Source organism: Geospiza fortis, unplaced genomic scaffold (assembly GCF_000277835.1).
Source record: "Geospiza fortis unplaced genomic scaffold, GeoFor_1.0 scaffold45, whole genome shotgun sequence".
NCBI lineage: Eukaryota > Metazoa > Chordata > Aves > Passeriformes > Thraupidae > Geospiza > Geospiza fortis.
Genome location: NW_005054327.1, coordinates 3622943 through 3638574, shown reverse-complemented (window position 1 = coordinate 3638574; position 15632 = coordinate 3622943). Strand labels below are relative to the sequence as shown.

General features: G+C 41.4%; 2 protein-coding genes across 2 annotated transcripts; one reads left to right on the top strand and one right to left on the bottom strand.

Annotated features, from left to right (window-relative positions):
* Positions 1-1251: 1251 nt before the first annotated feature.
* Positions 1252-8222, top strand: ACOD1 (aconitate decarboxylase 1). The gene is made up of 5 exons (XM_005421138.2): positions 1252-1263; positions 3079-3240; positions 4326-4415; positions 6429-6634; positions 7201-8222. The coding sequence occupies exons 1-5, from the start codon at positions 1252-1254 to the stop codon at positions 8111-8113; spliced, it is 1383 nt and encodes a 460-aa protein (XP_005421195.1). The 3' UTR covers positions 8114-8222.
* Positions 8223-9682: 1460 nt separating this feature from the next.
* Positions 9683-15631, bottom strand: LOC102032665 (glutamine amidotransferase-like class 1 domain-containing protein 3A, mitochondrial; the record flags this gene model as incomplete). The annotated part of the gene is made up of 4 exons (XM_005421137.1): positions 9683-9975; positions 10867-11071; positions 12900-13071; positions 15596-15631. Coding segments are annotated over 4 exons (606 nt in total), but the record flags the coding sequence as incomplete, so codon positions are not given.
* Position 15632: the final 1 nt, after the last annotated feature.

Genomic DNA, 15632 nt, shown 5'->3' with positions numbered 1-15632 from the left:
AAAACACAGGAGAAGCAAATGAGATAATAATTGTTTCCCTTTTCTCTGAGGCTTCTCATCTTCCCAGGAGAAAAATCCTGGGCAAAGGGATTTTTCAGGGAATGTGAATGCCACACTTGTGCTGCAAGATTTAATTTTGCATTTCCCAGGGAATGAAATTCAGTTATGCCCAACTGCTGAGGATCACAGAGACAGGCTGGACTAGCTCAGAAATGGGTCTGTTCAGTATCAGGGCTGGCCCAGGGAGGAGAAGGACCATGCACCCAGGGACAGGAGAGGGGGAAGGACACAGCCTGAAATAGGACCTTTCAGTAGTGGTTAGAACCACTCAAATTTATGTTTAGCTTCACCTCTAGACCCATGTTGTTATCTACCTGGAAGCACTCAGGAGTTAGATAAGGTTTTACAAAATTATTTGGAGCTATTCTCAGTAGAGGGCTGAGATTCCTAGACTGTTTTAGGCAGCACTTATCATGTAAGTGCAAGGCTGCAATTCTGAGATTTGATGCTTTGTTCCCTAACCCAGGAAATTTCCATACTTCAGACATGGTTACTTATTTACTTCAGAATTATTCAGTGGCCCCTGGTCATGCTCCTGTGGGGTCTGCTCCCTTCCTGATGGGCTAGGCAGGGATTTCTCACTCACTATCAATTGCTAACACACAGTGATTCATGCTGTTAAAACACTGCTAAGTGCCAAGAACTGTCTTAATCCAATTTATGTCTGAAATTCTTATGGCACACATTTCCCAAGTCTGAATTGTATGTGTTAGAGAGGAGACATATAGCAAAAGAAGAAAGAAAAAAAACCCAAAACAAACCAAATGAACAACAGGTTGTTTAAGCTAAAACAGCCTCTGCCATCCCCTAGTCTAGTACTGGACTTTTCCAGCCATGTATTCCTGTGGTTCCACACAGCTCTCCATGCTACCAGATGAATCAGCTTCTAGCTGGTAATGAAGTATTACATGTATTAATTTACACAATGTGTAAACATGACTGGCTAAGCCCTATCACATGTGTCCCAGAGGTTTATAGTGCAATTAGTCAGAGGAAAGTTGAAAGTGAAGCAAAAAAGAACATTTATAGGCAGAAGAGGAAATGGGCAGGACAAGATGCATAAGTGGAAAGGCCTAATATTCCTTCCCCACCTCAGACAGACACACATAAATAGTGAGAGAGTGAGTTCCCCTGCTCACTGGCCACCACTCATTTGCTGCATCTCTCTGGGACGTGCATCACCCCTGCAGGATGTGGGCAAAGGTACTGTCTTGTTTCCTTGCACTGTAAGATGCGATTCTCTATTTAAGCTTTCATATCCTCACTCCAAATGTTGCAGTTGGTGACCATCACACCATGGGATAGCTTTAAACTGCTTGTAACTACTTCCTTGGGATAATCTTAATGCTTCACTGCAAGTGTGAGTGAGAACTTGTTTGTAATGGTGGTACAATTCTGGTCACTGTGGTGGTGTTCGCAGGGGTCCCAGGACGAGGGAAGAGATGAGAATCTTGATTCTATGTTTCAGAAGGCTGATTTATTATTTTATTATATATACTATATTAAAAGAAAATTATATACTAAAACTATACTAAAAGAAAAGAGAAAAAAGACATCAGAAAGCTAGCAAAAGAAAGGAACAGAATGTTAATAAAATCTTGTGACTGACCAGAGAGTCTGAGGTAGCTGGACTGTGATTGACCATTAATTAAAAACAACCACACAAGACTAATCAAAGATGCACCTCTTGCATTCCACAGCAGCAGATAATTATTGTTTACATTTCATTTCTGAAGCTTCTCAGCTTCTCAGGAGAAAAGATCCTATCAAAAAGAGTTTTCATAAAATATCTCTGTGACAGGTCACCATTGTTAGAGAAAGAGGAATGCAGTATGAACAGCGCAATGAAAATGTATGAGCATAGTAGGGCTGAGTCCATATTGTAGAGGAGAGAACAGCAGAGTTTGGTTTGTTTACCTCAGCTAAATGAAGGCCAAAAGGCAATACCAACACTCTGTGTGGATATGTGCAGGGGAGTAAAGGAAGGGCAATGAAGAGGGGAAACAAAAGGAGATAATTTCCAAAGAGAGAGAAGATAAATATTCAATACTGCCAATATGTAAAAAAAAAACTGTTTCCTTTTTAGGTTGTAAATAATGCGTACCTCTACTCATTATTTCTAATGATCCTGGAAGTGGAACATTTCTAATGGTCCAGGAAGGGAAGTTTTAGATCACTTTCTAAAACAGATACTAACAGCAGCTCACAGCCAAGAAGCAGGTTGAATTTGCATAATGGGTCATTGCTCAATAGGAGAGGAAAATAAATATATATAATTCCCAGATCAGCAGGACCCAGGAACAAGGAGCCGCTGCTTTTCAAAGAGACAAGATCTTGTCTTGGAGAAAAGCTGGGACTCCAGCTGAGAGTGAATTCAATGGCAGCTGGGAGCTATGAGCAGTATGTGCAAGGTAGGGCTGCCAACTCCTGCCTCCTACTGAGCTCCAAGCTCAGCAAGATTTGGGATAGTAAGGCTGCCAATCAGGGAGATTAAATCTTGCTTTCTTGTGTGGTAGTGGGTGCACTGGCTTGAAATGATTTCCCACTGATTTCAATATCAACAAGTAGGTGCCACGGAAAGACAGATGTTTTTACTTCTGTTTGGGGGATGTGTGTGTGTGTGAATAGTCATTAGAGATGGAGATGAGACGGGGATGAGATAGAGATGATAATCTTGCATAGTTATAGCACCTGCAGTGCATACTCTCAAGGGCTCAGGGAGAAAGCAGAAGAAATACAGACCAGAAAAGGATAATGATGAAAGCCTAAGTAAAGTATAAATAACCCAGTGGCATTTCTCGGAATAAAAAGAGGAAGAATTCAAACCTTAACTTTGCTGATGCAATTTATGTAAGCAGGGGTAGAAATGGCCAGTGTGCTAGACAGTAGCCCAAAAACTGAAAGGATAAAAAAAGAGGAAAGAAAAGAAAAAAAAAAAAGAGGAAAGAAAATAGAGTGTTTACTTTAAATATAGAGAAATATCTACTTCTTCTTTTTCTTTATTTTTTCCCTTCCCAGACAGTTACAGGAAATTTTGCCAAGGTGATTCATGGTTTGAATGCAAATCAGTTGACAGATCAAGTAATTCAGAGAAGTAAGCGAATGATTCTGGATACTCTTGGAGTGGGGCTTCTGGGTACCAGCACTGAGGTCTTCCACAAAGTGGCACAATACAGCAAGGTAAGCTGTCTGGCATTCATGGCACACCCTAAGGTTTAGCTTTAAGAAAGCAAGGGAAAACTTGGGCAGTGAAAAGGAAATTTTGCCATTCTTTCACGGATGGAAAGAGAGAAATTGTGTTCTTCCCACTGGAGACAGTGAAACTTCAGTGCTCAAATTACTTTCCAGTCTGGATGGGCAAAAGTCTCTGTATCAGTCTGTATGCTAAGATCCCCCTCTACAAACACAGTCAACCAAGAACCCCTTCACTTCTTTCACCTATGATATCTTATTAAAAACATCAACAAAGTAAGCATCACTTATCACCAGCCTTTCAAATCAAGGAACCGTTAAAGAGATGGGGAGTTAGCAGTGGGTTACTTGCAGTCCATAAAACATAATTATCTGAGGTGCATTAGCCATGCTTCTCCTCCAGTCTTGCTCTCCTCAAACTAGCAGAGTAATTGACCCTGGAAAGAAGTCTTCCCAGCACAGGAGTGCATCAATGAGGAGGAGTTCAGCCCACTGTTTTATCGTTCAGACCTGCCTGGGAGGACTTGTGCTCCAGAGCTCTGTGTGCCAGCTAGTGTCTTCCCACAGAGAATTCCCCTTTCCAAACCAGGGTAGCTTATGCCCTTTTATTCAGTTTGCAGCACCAGGAGGCCATCTATCATTTACTAAGGCTCTTACTAAAACACAGAAAACAAAACCCTCTAATGAGACACCTTCCCCAACAATATGATGACAGTCCCATCATCGTTTAGGTTGGGCTTGATGATCTCAGAGGTTTTTTCCAACCCAGCTGATTCTGTGATTCTGTCAATGGCTGGTGAGAAGGGGCATCAGTGGCCAGAGGTTGTGTGAAGGTACTGAGTGCCAGGTGGGTAGTGTTGGTCTGCCTCCGAGCTCTGTTTGGGTGGAATAGGACACAGGCCAACAGGAAACTGACTTCCTTTTCAGACTTTCTGAAAGAACAGTATTTTTCTCATAAAAGGGAGCAGTTAGGTCCCCAGAGGACATGGTCTGCTCTCAGTTAGATCAGAGATACAATGCACATTTATCCTTAGGTTCAAGACTTTGAATTAATTTATGTCAATTTGTTTCAGATCTACAGCTCAGATTTATCCAGTACCATCTGGGGCCACTTGGATTTCCGACCGCCTCCTCTGTATGCAGCTTTTGTGAATGGAGTGGCTGTAAGGGATGCTCTTTTATTTGCTCTGAAATCATACCAATTGATGCCATTCTTGCTCTATAGAGAACATAAAATCATAGCTTATTCTGAAGCCTGCTACAAAACTTTTCTAGACTATTCTCCTAATGTGATTCAACTTCCTTCCAGTTTGAACTTAGCGTATAATATATGTATGATCCAACTCAACAGCATCCCTTACATTTAATGTGGGACCTGGGGCTGTTGTCAAGTGTCAGAACTCTACAGCTTACAACCTGACAACTTTGTAGCAAGGCTACAACTTTGCTGTTGCTGCTTAAAAGCTCACCCTCTAGCTCATTTCACTGGTATCTGCATTTCTTGCCAACTGGCAAAGTACAGTTACAGAAAAACACAGATACACATATAGATACGTACAGACATAATATCACAAGGCAACTTAATCTTCAGTTACACAGTTTCCAAAAGCCAGTGATACATTTTGGACATGCATTTTGTCATTAAAGCAATAACTGACTCCCCAGACATTCGTCTAAATTCAGATTGAGACTGAAACCGTTCGAAATTGAAAGATGCACAAGAGGTGGGGTAGACAAATTTGGCAATTATGCAAAACTAGGAAAGGTGACCAACCAAGGAAATAGTAATATTAAGCCTATTTAAATTAGTGTGACAACAATATCAGAGGTCCAATTTAACAGCTCATTTCCAATGTAGAGAAAATTACCTTGGAAATGAGATCTGGTACTGCTCAGCTCCTAGCAGCCCTTGCAATATTCAGATCTGGCTGTTAGCATATATATGATCAGTTTATATCTTGGTCACAGGTCAATTTAAGCATTTACTGAAGACACCAGATACACAGCTTACAGGGTATTGGCCACAACTTTCCTTATCCTGTACTGCAGGACATCTTCCCAGATGGCATCAAAGGTTTTCAAGGCAGACACTGCATTTTCTTCTGTTTAGAAACAGTCCTCAAAAATGCATAATCACACTATAGCAGGGCAAAACCTGACTGTTGGGGAGCCTGACCACCTTCCCAGTTTGCTCTGAAGTTAAGACATGGGTGAACAGATGTGAAAGTTCAGGTTTTCAGGTGTTTTACTATGCAATATTAAAAAAAATGCTGTCCCTGATGCTCTCAGGGCTTTGGGGGTTCTCAAAACTTTGCGGGAGGAAGGAATGTGTTTGATAAGCAGTGCATTACAGACACTGACTGCACTTTTGGGGACCATCTGCTGCCAGATCAGCGGCCATATGCCATGCTGGGAACACCTAAAACCTTCCTGAGCAGCTGGGCTCTGGGCATGAGAAAGAGAAGGCACCTCTTGGGATACTCTCTTGAGCCAAGCAGCTCATTCCACATTCACACTGTAGCTTTTTCCTACTCCCAGCAACTCCAGGAAATCTGGTTTCTTGTGTGACAGGTGTCACACAAGTGACAAGTTTTCAGTGTGCTTAAAATTCACAAAATAAAGCCTCCTGTACATTTTCAGGCTTGTGCCTGTTGACAGTAGATGGTTGCAGCAGAAAAATTATATAGCTCTGATGATATAAATTCCATTTAGCAGTATTTAGCTGCTATAGTTTTATGGTGCGAGTCCTAATGGCAGCATCAGTTGCAGCACCGGGGAAGGACTTTCATTGTGTTTATATTTCATTATGTTTTGGGGAAAGAGAAAATTCACTGTTCACACAGTGGACCTAGAACAGCTGCTTTAATTATACCAGTCTAATGAAAGCAGCAAAAGCCAACTGCAGAAAAAAGGAATCACTGTCACACCGGTTTCAGGTTGGTACAAGTTGAATTAGAATTATTCTCCTTTGAGGAAAGATCTCTGCTGCCTTGCCACTTCTCAGACAGCCATGTTGGAAGTAAAGGTCTTTAAAAGACTTTTTAAATTTTTGCTTTCCAAGGAAGATCTAATTCTTTGGTACATTTTTATAGCAGTTGCAGTAGTTTCATTTGACTGAGGAAACCTTGCAAAGTCAGAGTTTATTTCTAACATACCAATGTTTCCCTTTCCATTAGGTGCACTCAATGGACTTTGATGACACCTGGCATCCAGCCACACATCCATCTGGGGCTGTGCTCCCTGCATTGATTGCACTCTCAGAGGCCTTCCCTCAGAAGAAAAAAATCTCAGGTCTTGATCTGCTCTTAGCTTTCAATGTGGGAATTGAAGTGCAAGGCAGGTTGCTGCACTTCTCCAGAGAAGCCAGGAATATTCCAAGAAGGTACATAGAAATGTTTAAAGTAGAAAGAAGAGTGGAGGTGGTTTTTAATCAGTGCTAATATGCATAATTAAATGTCAGTTAACATACAGGTGGCACAGTTACTCATATTTCCTAAGCTGTTTGTCTGGAAATTTTGGGAAGGCTCATCTTACACATAAATACATCTGATTCCTAACTCTGTAGCTAATAGATTTTTTTTATGCATTGATTAATTCCCAATGAGGCAATGATCTCCCTACTTTGAATTTTTATAGATTTATAGTAATATATAAATTTAAATAATAATAAATATAACTTTATATTTGACTATAAATTTGCTTTAAACTATGAGTAGCACCAAAATTTCAGTTGCTTTCTGGGAGGGACTTACTGCAAGCAGCACTATTCCAGTTTTACATCTTCCTGGGGAAAAGTAACAACTCTCAATTAGGCCCACATGTGAATACTGAATGTATGTTTTTTATGGTCCAATCCATTTCCCATGGCAATGAATGAAACTCTTTTGTAGATAGTGAATTTGGGTGAATTTTTGAAATCTGGTAATGAAGATACTTTTGTTTTCTCAGGTTTCACCCACCGGCTGTGGTTGGTACGATGGGGAGTGCAGCAGCTTGTGCTAAACTGCTAGCTCTTGACTCAGGTGCTCCACTGGCTAATGCAGCAACCCAAATAAAGCCCCTCCATGTTGGGAATGCTGCCAGGCATGGACTGGAAGCAGCTTGCTTAGCTTTACAGGGCCTTCAAGGAAACAAACAGATCTTGGACATGGAGTCAGGGATGGGTGCCTTTTATACAGATTACAACCCACAGACTCTGCCAACCTTGCAATCCTACCCATGGCTCTTGGACCAGCAAGATGTGGCCATCAAACGCTTTCCTGCTCATCTTGCAACACACTGGGTGGCTGATGCAGCATCTTCTGTTAGGAGGAAGCTCGTGGAGAGCAGTGAGAACTTGCTCCCCACTGATAAAATCGAGAAAGTCATTCTCAAAGTCCCTGAGGTCACATACGTGAACAGACCCAGCCCAGCCTCAGAGCATGAAGCACGACACTCCTTCCAGTTTGTTGCGTGCTCAGCTTTGCTGGATGGAGGCATGTCAGTCCAGTCCTTCGCCAGTGAGAACATTCACCGGCCGGCCTTGCGGGAGCTCCTCTGCAAAACACAGCTGGAGCACCCTCCTGACAACGCACCCAGCTTTGACAGTCTTTACTGCCAAGTGAACGTCACGCTTCGGGACGGCAGCACCATCAGCGACCGCTGCACTACCTTCTATGGGCACTGGAGGAAACCTCTGGAAAAGGAAGACTTGGAGAAAAAGTTTCAATCCAATACACTTGACATCCTGCCCACAGAAGCCATGGAAGGCATTATAGAGACTGTGTACAACCTGGAAAAAGTAGAAGACTGTTCTGTATTAAGTACATTTCTAGCAGGACAGTCTGCTAGAGCACTTCCAGAGAAGCTGCACTTCCTCTGAGCATTCCAGCCAACAGCTACATGCTCTTCACAAAGCCAATGCAAAATTCAGGACAAACTCTTACTTAGTGACTCAAGCACTTTTAAATAAGACTCCTGTAACACAAGAACCATATTCAGTCCAATACTGTGGGTTTTGATTAGGTAAATAATTTGGTGTTTATGTGCCCAGCTTAGCCAGGCTGAACAGAAGATCCTCTGCTGGCACAGCCGACCTCAGCTATCTTTGTACCTCTAGAGGCAGAGCATTCACTGCTTGCTCACAGCACAAAAATCTCCCTGTTCCTCCGCCAAAAATCTGTGTTCTGCTTCTCCTTAATAACTCCAACAGGAAATCCAAACTCTGGAAGAGTATGGAAGTCCTGTGTCTGTGAAAATCATCATGGTTAGAAGTACAGAGAATGAAAACCTTTCCATAATTATTTCTGTAGATTTATCTCTACAACCTCCTTGAAGAGGGAACCTGTTACATCTGAGCGTTGACATTTGTGCTAAAATAAACACAGCACATGTAGGGAGGGGTAGCACTTGATACTCTGCAGCATGTCAGGTGTCACTGTACCCATTGCTCTTGCACTGAGGCAGCAAAGGCCTGGGCCTGGCCTGATCACATGAGTGCTCAGCATGAGGGACAGCTCCACACTCCTCATCATAAAGGCATTATTGCCCAGTTCCACCTGCTGGCTCCTCTGTGGTACAGGTCCGTTCCTGTTTCATTCCTGCCCCAGTTACATGAGACACTGAGCAGGTGATGTCAGTGTAGGTTACTTCAGGCCCAGCAGAATGTGGGCTGCACCACACTGGGCAGGAGTGACAGACCTGTGAGCACCAGAGCACTTCTTACCAGAGACAACTCAGGGTCCACAGTAAACCCAGATAATGAATTCTGGGAAATTTCTGTTCCTCCAGGAGTACAAAGCCTTGCCAGACTGAGCTTCTAAGAGAAGCTGCCAACCCTTTGTTCACATTTATAAGATCAAAGCATGGTTTCTAATACATATAAAATTGTCTTCCTCAGGGCAATAAACAATGTATGCAAGAAAAAAAATTACAAAATAAATCTAATTAATTTTACTAAATAAATCTGAAATTACTTCATTTATTAGCACAAAACTTGTGTATTTTCCACATGCAATGCATTCATTTGTGCTGCATCTTCGTTTATGAAGTTGGTTTACCTAGGGGCCCTGCAAAAATTTTGGAAGTCCATCAGTAATATTTGCTTAAAAACTTGCAAGGGGAAAAAAGAACCCAAATAAACACATTCTTTTATTTTTCCCCTCTGATTAGGAATCAGAATTAAATTATTCACCTATACTGATGATAAACATTCATTTACAGCTACTTCACTTGTAATTGCAGCTGGGTACATTGCAATTGCAGCTGAATACATTGGGATTCATTAAAAAAAACCAAAACAAAACAAAACAAAAACAAAGGAACTCCTCCCATCACCTTCAAGATATGGTTTCTATTTTAAAAGAGAAATAAATAGGTTAAATTCAGCAGTAACCATCTGATGTATTAAACGTTAAAAAACACTCCACCACATCAAACAAACCAGAAACTGTGAAGTTTAGCAGTTGCATCATTTTATTAATTCAATCTAAGGAAGCTAAATGTTTATGCTTAGCTACACGATTTCCTTGGAGAAGTCTGTACACTTCTAGTCAGGCAAGCTTCAGGACTTCTTGTACCATTGTTCCAATTCCATCAAAGATTTCATGCAGAGGAGCTTTGCACATGAAAGCACAGGTAGTAACTATTTTATTGGCTTTATCCACATGGGATTCATTTACATTTTTGCAAACGTGCTTACATCCAAGCTCTGCTATAGCAGATGCCGTTTCAGCATCAGGAAATCTGTAAATAAAAAGACTTTAATTAACATAAAGGAATGATACAGCCATAAAATTCTGCACACATAAATTGAATGAGAGAACTACAATAATATCTACGTGAGTCTTTAACTGATGATGACAAGGGAGTTAAAGGCTGCTTCTATCAGATTTTCCTATCCTCTATGGACATATCAAGTGATCTAATACCTTTAAAAACAAGGTCTGAACTATGGAGCCACAATATGTCAGAAGGTACAATATTTAATAATCTTTCCATAAGTTTGGAAGATGATACCAAGTGCAACCATAACTGATCTTTAAAAGGTTGAGAGAAGCCAGTTGAACTTGCAACCTTTTCCAACAACTCCACGCAAGGTGTTCCTCTGGGATCTCCAGAGATTTTGATTTTTTTCCCCCTTCTGATAAGGAAGAAACAGATGCAATCTGTTCTGAACAGAATCCCCCACTACGGCTGCTGATAAATTTAATTCAGGAGTTTTATTGGGAGTTGACAGTTCTTGAAGCAGTACTGATTTCTGCCAGGCCCTGTTCTCATCTTCCTCCCCTAAAGTGGCCCCAAACCACTACCACTAGAAAAACTTAATTAAAAATCCCTGAGTTAGCAGTTGGAGTCACCCATCCTAGAGGACTTTTCCAACCTAAAGATTCTATGGTATCACAGGTCAGTGTGTATCTGGTTGTATACAAGTCACCTGACCTCATGGATTCACTCTGTCTCCCCTGTGAGTTCTGTGCCTACTACTATTATTCTAGTGAAAACTGTCATTAATTTTTCTTAAAAGTAACTAAGTTCCCCTAGGTTTACTGCTACCAAAGAAACTTTTGTGTAGAAGCCTGTCTATTTCCTAATCTTAATTCCAATGAAAATCCTCACCATCCATTTCCTTCTTACCTTCCATCTACGTTTTTATCCTGACCAACTGTAACCTCACAGCCAGGAAAGACTTTGGCTGCCAGAACTGGTGATATGCAGCACAAACCAATGGGCTTTTTAGCACTGTGGAAGGCCTGGAGTGTAGAGTTCACGTGCTCATTGACAGTACAGTTCTTGCCATCTACAGCCCAGGAACACAGATTCTTTGCTACACCAAAACCACCTAAGGAAAAAAACAAACCAAAACCAAAAAGCTCAAATATAAAGCACTGCTAAAAGCCATTAAATTTGGTAATAGCACACACCAAACAGAAGCTCTTTTTTACAACATAATCTTGGTATCAGTGGGACTGTTAAGTAACTGTACTGAAAGCCTTACAATGTCACTGTAACCTGTAAATGATGGGTTTACAATGTTAAAAGTTTAGCTGTGCACTTTTTTATACCATGTAGGTTATATACAGGCCAGAAAGCTTAATCTTGTTTCAAAAAGTAACAACTAGACAAAGAGGAAACCTCACATTCATCTGCTAGTCACTAGAACAGCTGTACCATCTGTTGTGCACTCAATAAGGAAGAGGGACCAGAAGATCAATACTAGTTAAAAGCACAAGTATGGAGTTCATGGGAGTAATGCAAACAGTGATTTGACCCTCTACAGTAATGAACTCTCAAGTTTTACTTTGATGCTTAAGCAGTTATAGAAGAGCTTTTCTTCTTCCCTAGAACTATTTTTCAACTTTTAAAAAGCCATTAACACAATAAAAAACCACTAGGGATTTTACATCAAATGGACATTATAACATATGGTATTCTAAGACAAAAAAACTTGTAAATGATAACATAATTTCCTATTAAAAAGAGTGCTGATTTGTCTTTCTATAAATTAGTTTTAACAAGCCATTAGGTAAATTTAATCGTCATTAATTGTATAAGCAGATTGTATTTTACAGCTCCTTTGTCTGCTGGATTTATAACCATCAGAATAATCACAGTAAGGTTATTCCACATGGAATGTGCACAGCACCAACTTTTCTCCAATAAGCATAAGGAAAATTCCACAAGTACTTCAGCAGACATTGAGAAGCTTTGCATTTTTAATACTTTTCCTTTCCCGGTTTGCTCACTTTCAAGTGTTATCTGAAATCTCTGAGGTAAGATTTTAATTTTCAAACTAAATAGGGTTTATTTCCCTCTAACAGTTATTACAGCAATTCCCCCGGGCCTGGGTTATAACAGCATGAAATTAATGTGGAAAACATCTGTGAGCCTCTACTCGCTCCTGATCAGCCCTGACATCAACTATTCACAGTGCAGGCAGAATTGTTTCTCTGTGTTATACACACACTCCCTCTGCTGGCCTTACAACAGTGTGAAAACTTCAAAATTAACACTTAGGCCCAATCATGAAGGCAGTATTTAACAGCACTATGAATATTCTGGAAACAGATCTTCAGCAAGTCATGATTTCCTTGTGATGCTCCAGCTTCTTCATGTCTAAAAATGATTACAATTACCTCTGTCTGGAATGAAATTTTGTGGTCTCTAAATGAAAAATTATCCATAAACATGTTTAGTACAACTCGATCAGCAGCTGAGTGGATACATAATTAAAACAGAGTGTACTCCCATCTGACATGGAACATCATCTATTTGGAAACCTGCTATTCTGCCAACATTTTCAGAGGCCCTGCAATTAAGGCATTGCCATGTAACTGAGTTCTGACCCTATTTTGTACTCTGGTCAGGGTACTTGTGCACACATAAGTAGTGAAGTTTTCACAACATTCAGTAAGAAGGAATGGTGGGATGCATAACTTAACACCAAGAGAACACACTGGCATTTTAACTTAGTGAACTATGAATCAATAAATATATTGAGTTAAAAAATCACAGTCTTCTTTTGAAAGATGAACTCAGCTGGTCAGAGCATGGTGCTAACACCAAGGTTGTGGGCTCAACCCCAGTATGGGCCACTCACTTAAGAGATGGACTCGGTGATCCTTGTGGGCCTTCCAACACAGAGTATTTTGTGATTCTGTGATACCTACCAGGGAAAATGACAGCATCAAATTCACTAGCTTTCAGTTCAGCCAAATCCTGAATGTTTCCCCTTGCCAACCTGGCACTTTCAACTAACACATTTCTCTTCTCTTCTGCTGGACTTCCTTTTAAGTGATTGACTACATCCCTTTGCTCAATATTGGGGGCAAATATCTTCACCTAGGAAGAGAGATGAAGCAATTTTGTGAATGTAAACAAAACTCATACATATTTGTCACAATAAATATCATTTAATGAAAACAGGTTTTGTCCCTGAAGCCTCTTATCTAAGTTAAGCAAATTCCACAGGATGAATCTAGCACATTAGATAACTAAAGCAACGTATGATACATCAGGATGGGTAAACACAGGCATCCTTCCCATCCTATTCCTGCAGCATTTTGACAGGAGAGTATTCTTATGCCAACATCAAGCTTACTGATTTTGCCGCGGCAGATAAGGCCAAGGACAAACAGGACACCACAATTTATACCAGCAGCCCAACAGGACACGCAGCTGACTTTGAAGAAAGGTTGCTCTTAACTGTTATGGGATCAAAGTGCTAAAAAAGTTTGACATAAAAAAGTTAAAGATGCAAATTTTACAAGCATTTCTAGAGCAAACATTAGAATTACCAGCTGTCCTAAAACACCAGCAGCAGAAAGGAAGACCAAAACAAAGGAGAACCGATTTTGGTTAGACACAAAAGGAGGACAGTGCATCAGAACATAAAGCCCTGTGGCAGGTGTACCATAGGGGCTGTTTTCCTGTGTCTGTTTTGAAGCTTCCTTTGCAAACTTCTCAGAGATGACAATTTTGTGCTAAATATGAGGGTGCTGTTGCTACCACCAGACACCTGAGCACAGCTACACACAGACAGTGGCCAGCTTCTGCCACCTGAAGCCACAGATGGGACCAAAGCACACCACAATGTCCTGGCCCAGGCTTCTCTGACAAGTCCCAGCTTACCAAAGAGAGCCCAGAAACAGGGAGCAGAAAACAAGCAGGTAATCCCCAGTGAGGGCTGCAAAAGCAATCAGAAGGAAGATAAAGACTTTTAATCCAAGCTCAGCTCCCTGTGGCCAGAGGAGAAGGGACAGGTCTCCAGCTTCTCCTTGCTCCTGGCTTCACAGGATCACAGAATTGTTAGGGCTGGAAGGGACTTCTGGAGACCATCCAATCCAATCCCCCTGACCAGACAGGGTTACCTAGAACAGGCTACACAAGAACACATTCAGGTGGGTTTTGGATATCTCCACAGACAGACTCCACAACCTCCCTGGGCAGCCTGTTCCCATGCTCTGCCACCCTCAATGTAAAGAAGTTCCTCCTCATGTTGAGATGGAACTCCTTGTGGTTTAGTTTATGGCCATTGCTCCTTGTCCTGTCACTGGGCACCACTAAAAAGAGTCTGGCACTGTTGCCCACAAAACTGGATTCATTACCTGGTGTGTGACAAGCAAATAATTACACATCAAGAGTGACATTGATCATTTACTTCAGAGTCATGCAAGCCTGAGTGTTCAGTGGTATTCCACAAATCAAGCACACCCACTGGAGTTTTGTGCCATTGTCTATACAGGGAAATTCAGAGAACTCTCCAGGCGCAGCCCCTCTGTTACAATTGGTTGGTCACTGCCAAACAAGTTTTGTATCTCCAGTTAACTTCTACACATGCTCAGGGGAACAGCCCTCACCTGGGCAGGGCTGTCTTTGACCTGCAGGCTTGACTTTTAGTATAATAACTTAGTTGTATTAATGAGACCCCTTTTCAGCCTTGCGTCCAGCTGCCTGTGTGAACTGAACTCCTGTCGGGGAGCCAGGCAGTTCTTTGGAGGGTGTGAAAAATGTGTATTTTATGATTGGCTTTTTGCAAATATTAAAACGAGTATTATGTGTGTTATGTTAGAAAGTCATGCTGTATAAATTTTCTTAAGTAGTGGGTTAAATATATTTTAGGTTATAATATAATGTTAAAATAGAAACTATGCTATGTAAGATACTTTTTTTAAAGCAAGGACTCGCACCGAGAGAGCAGCCACAAGACACCTAAATCTTTCAGAGAAAAAAGAATTTATGGCTCTCTTATCAGAAGAAACGACCTTCTTTCCACTTCGCTCAGCCCTGAAGACACTGTTAGGATTAAGAAGAAGCTGACACTGACCAGACAGAATCCTGTGTTTGAACGGAATTCATGCATCATGTATGAGGTGTATAAATATGCAACAGGCTATTGTTTCTAAGGGTTAATCCTCTGTTAACAGGTGTCCTTTTTCGGGCTTATTTTGCCCAGAAAAAGGTACCCGGACGTCCGAAACTCTTTGTCTTTATTGTCTCATATTGTCCTAATCCAAACTGTCCAAATGATTATTATTACTCTAATTATATTGCTATCTTTATAACCATTTTATTCTTATTGAACTTTTAAAATTTTAAAAACAAGTAATTGGCGTTTTTCACAGAGGGGGACGAATAAAACAGGGGTGGGACAACATGAAGGGAGAGGTTATGGCTGAATGGGCTTTGTAGGGTGCCGGGGCGGCGCAGGGAGCACCGCAAACCGGGAGGGACTCCTGTCCCACGGAGAGGGGGACTCTCGGCTGCTGTGTCGCACACCGGGCCGCACGCACACCCACACAGACAGACATACAAACACACAGACAGACACATTACACACTCCCCACACCCCGCCGCCCCCCGCTACCTCCGCGCCGCCGCGGCTCAGGTGCACCAGCGGCGCC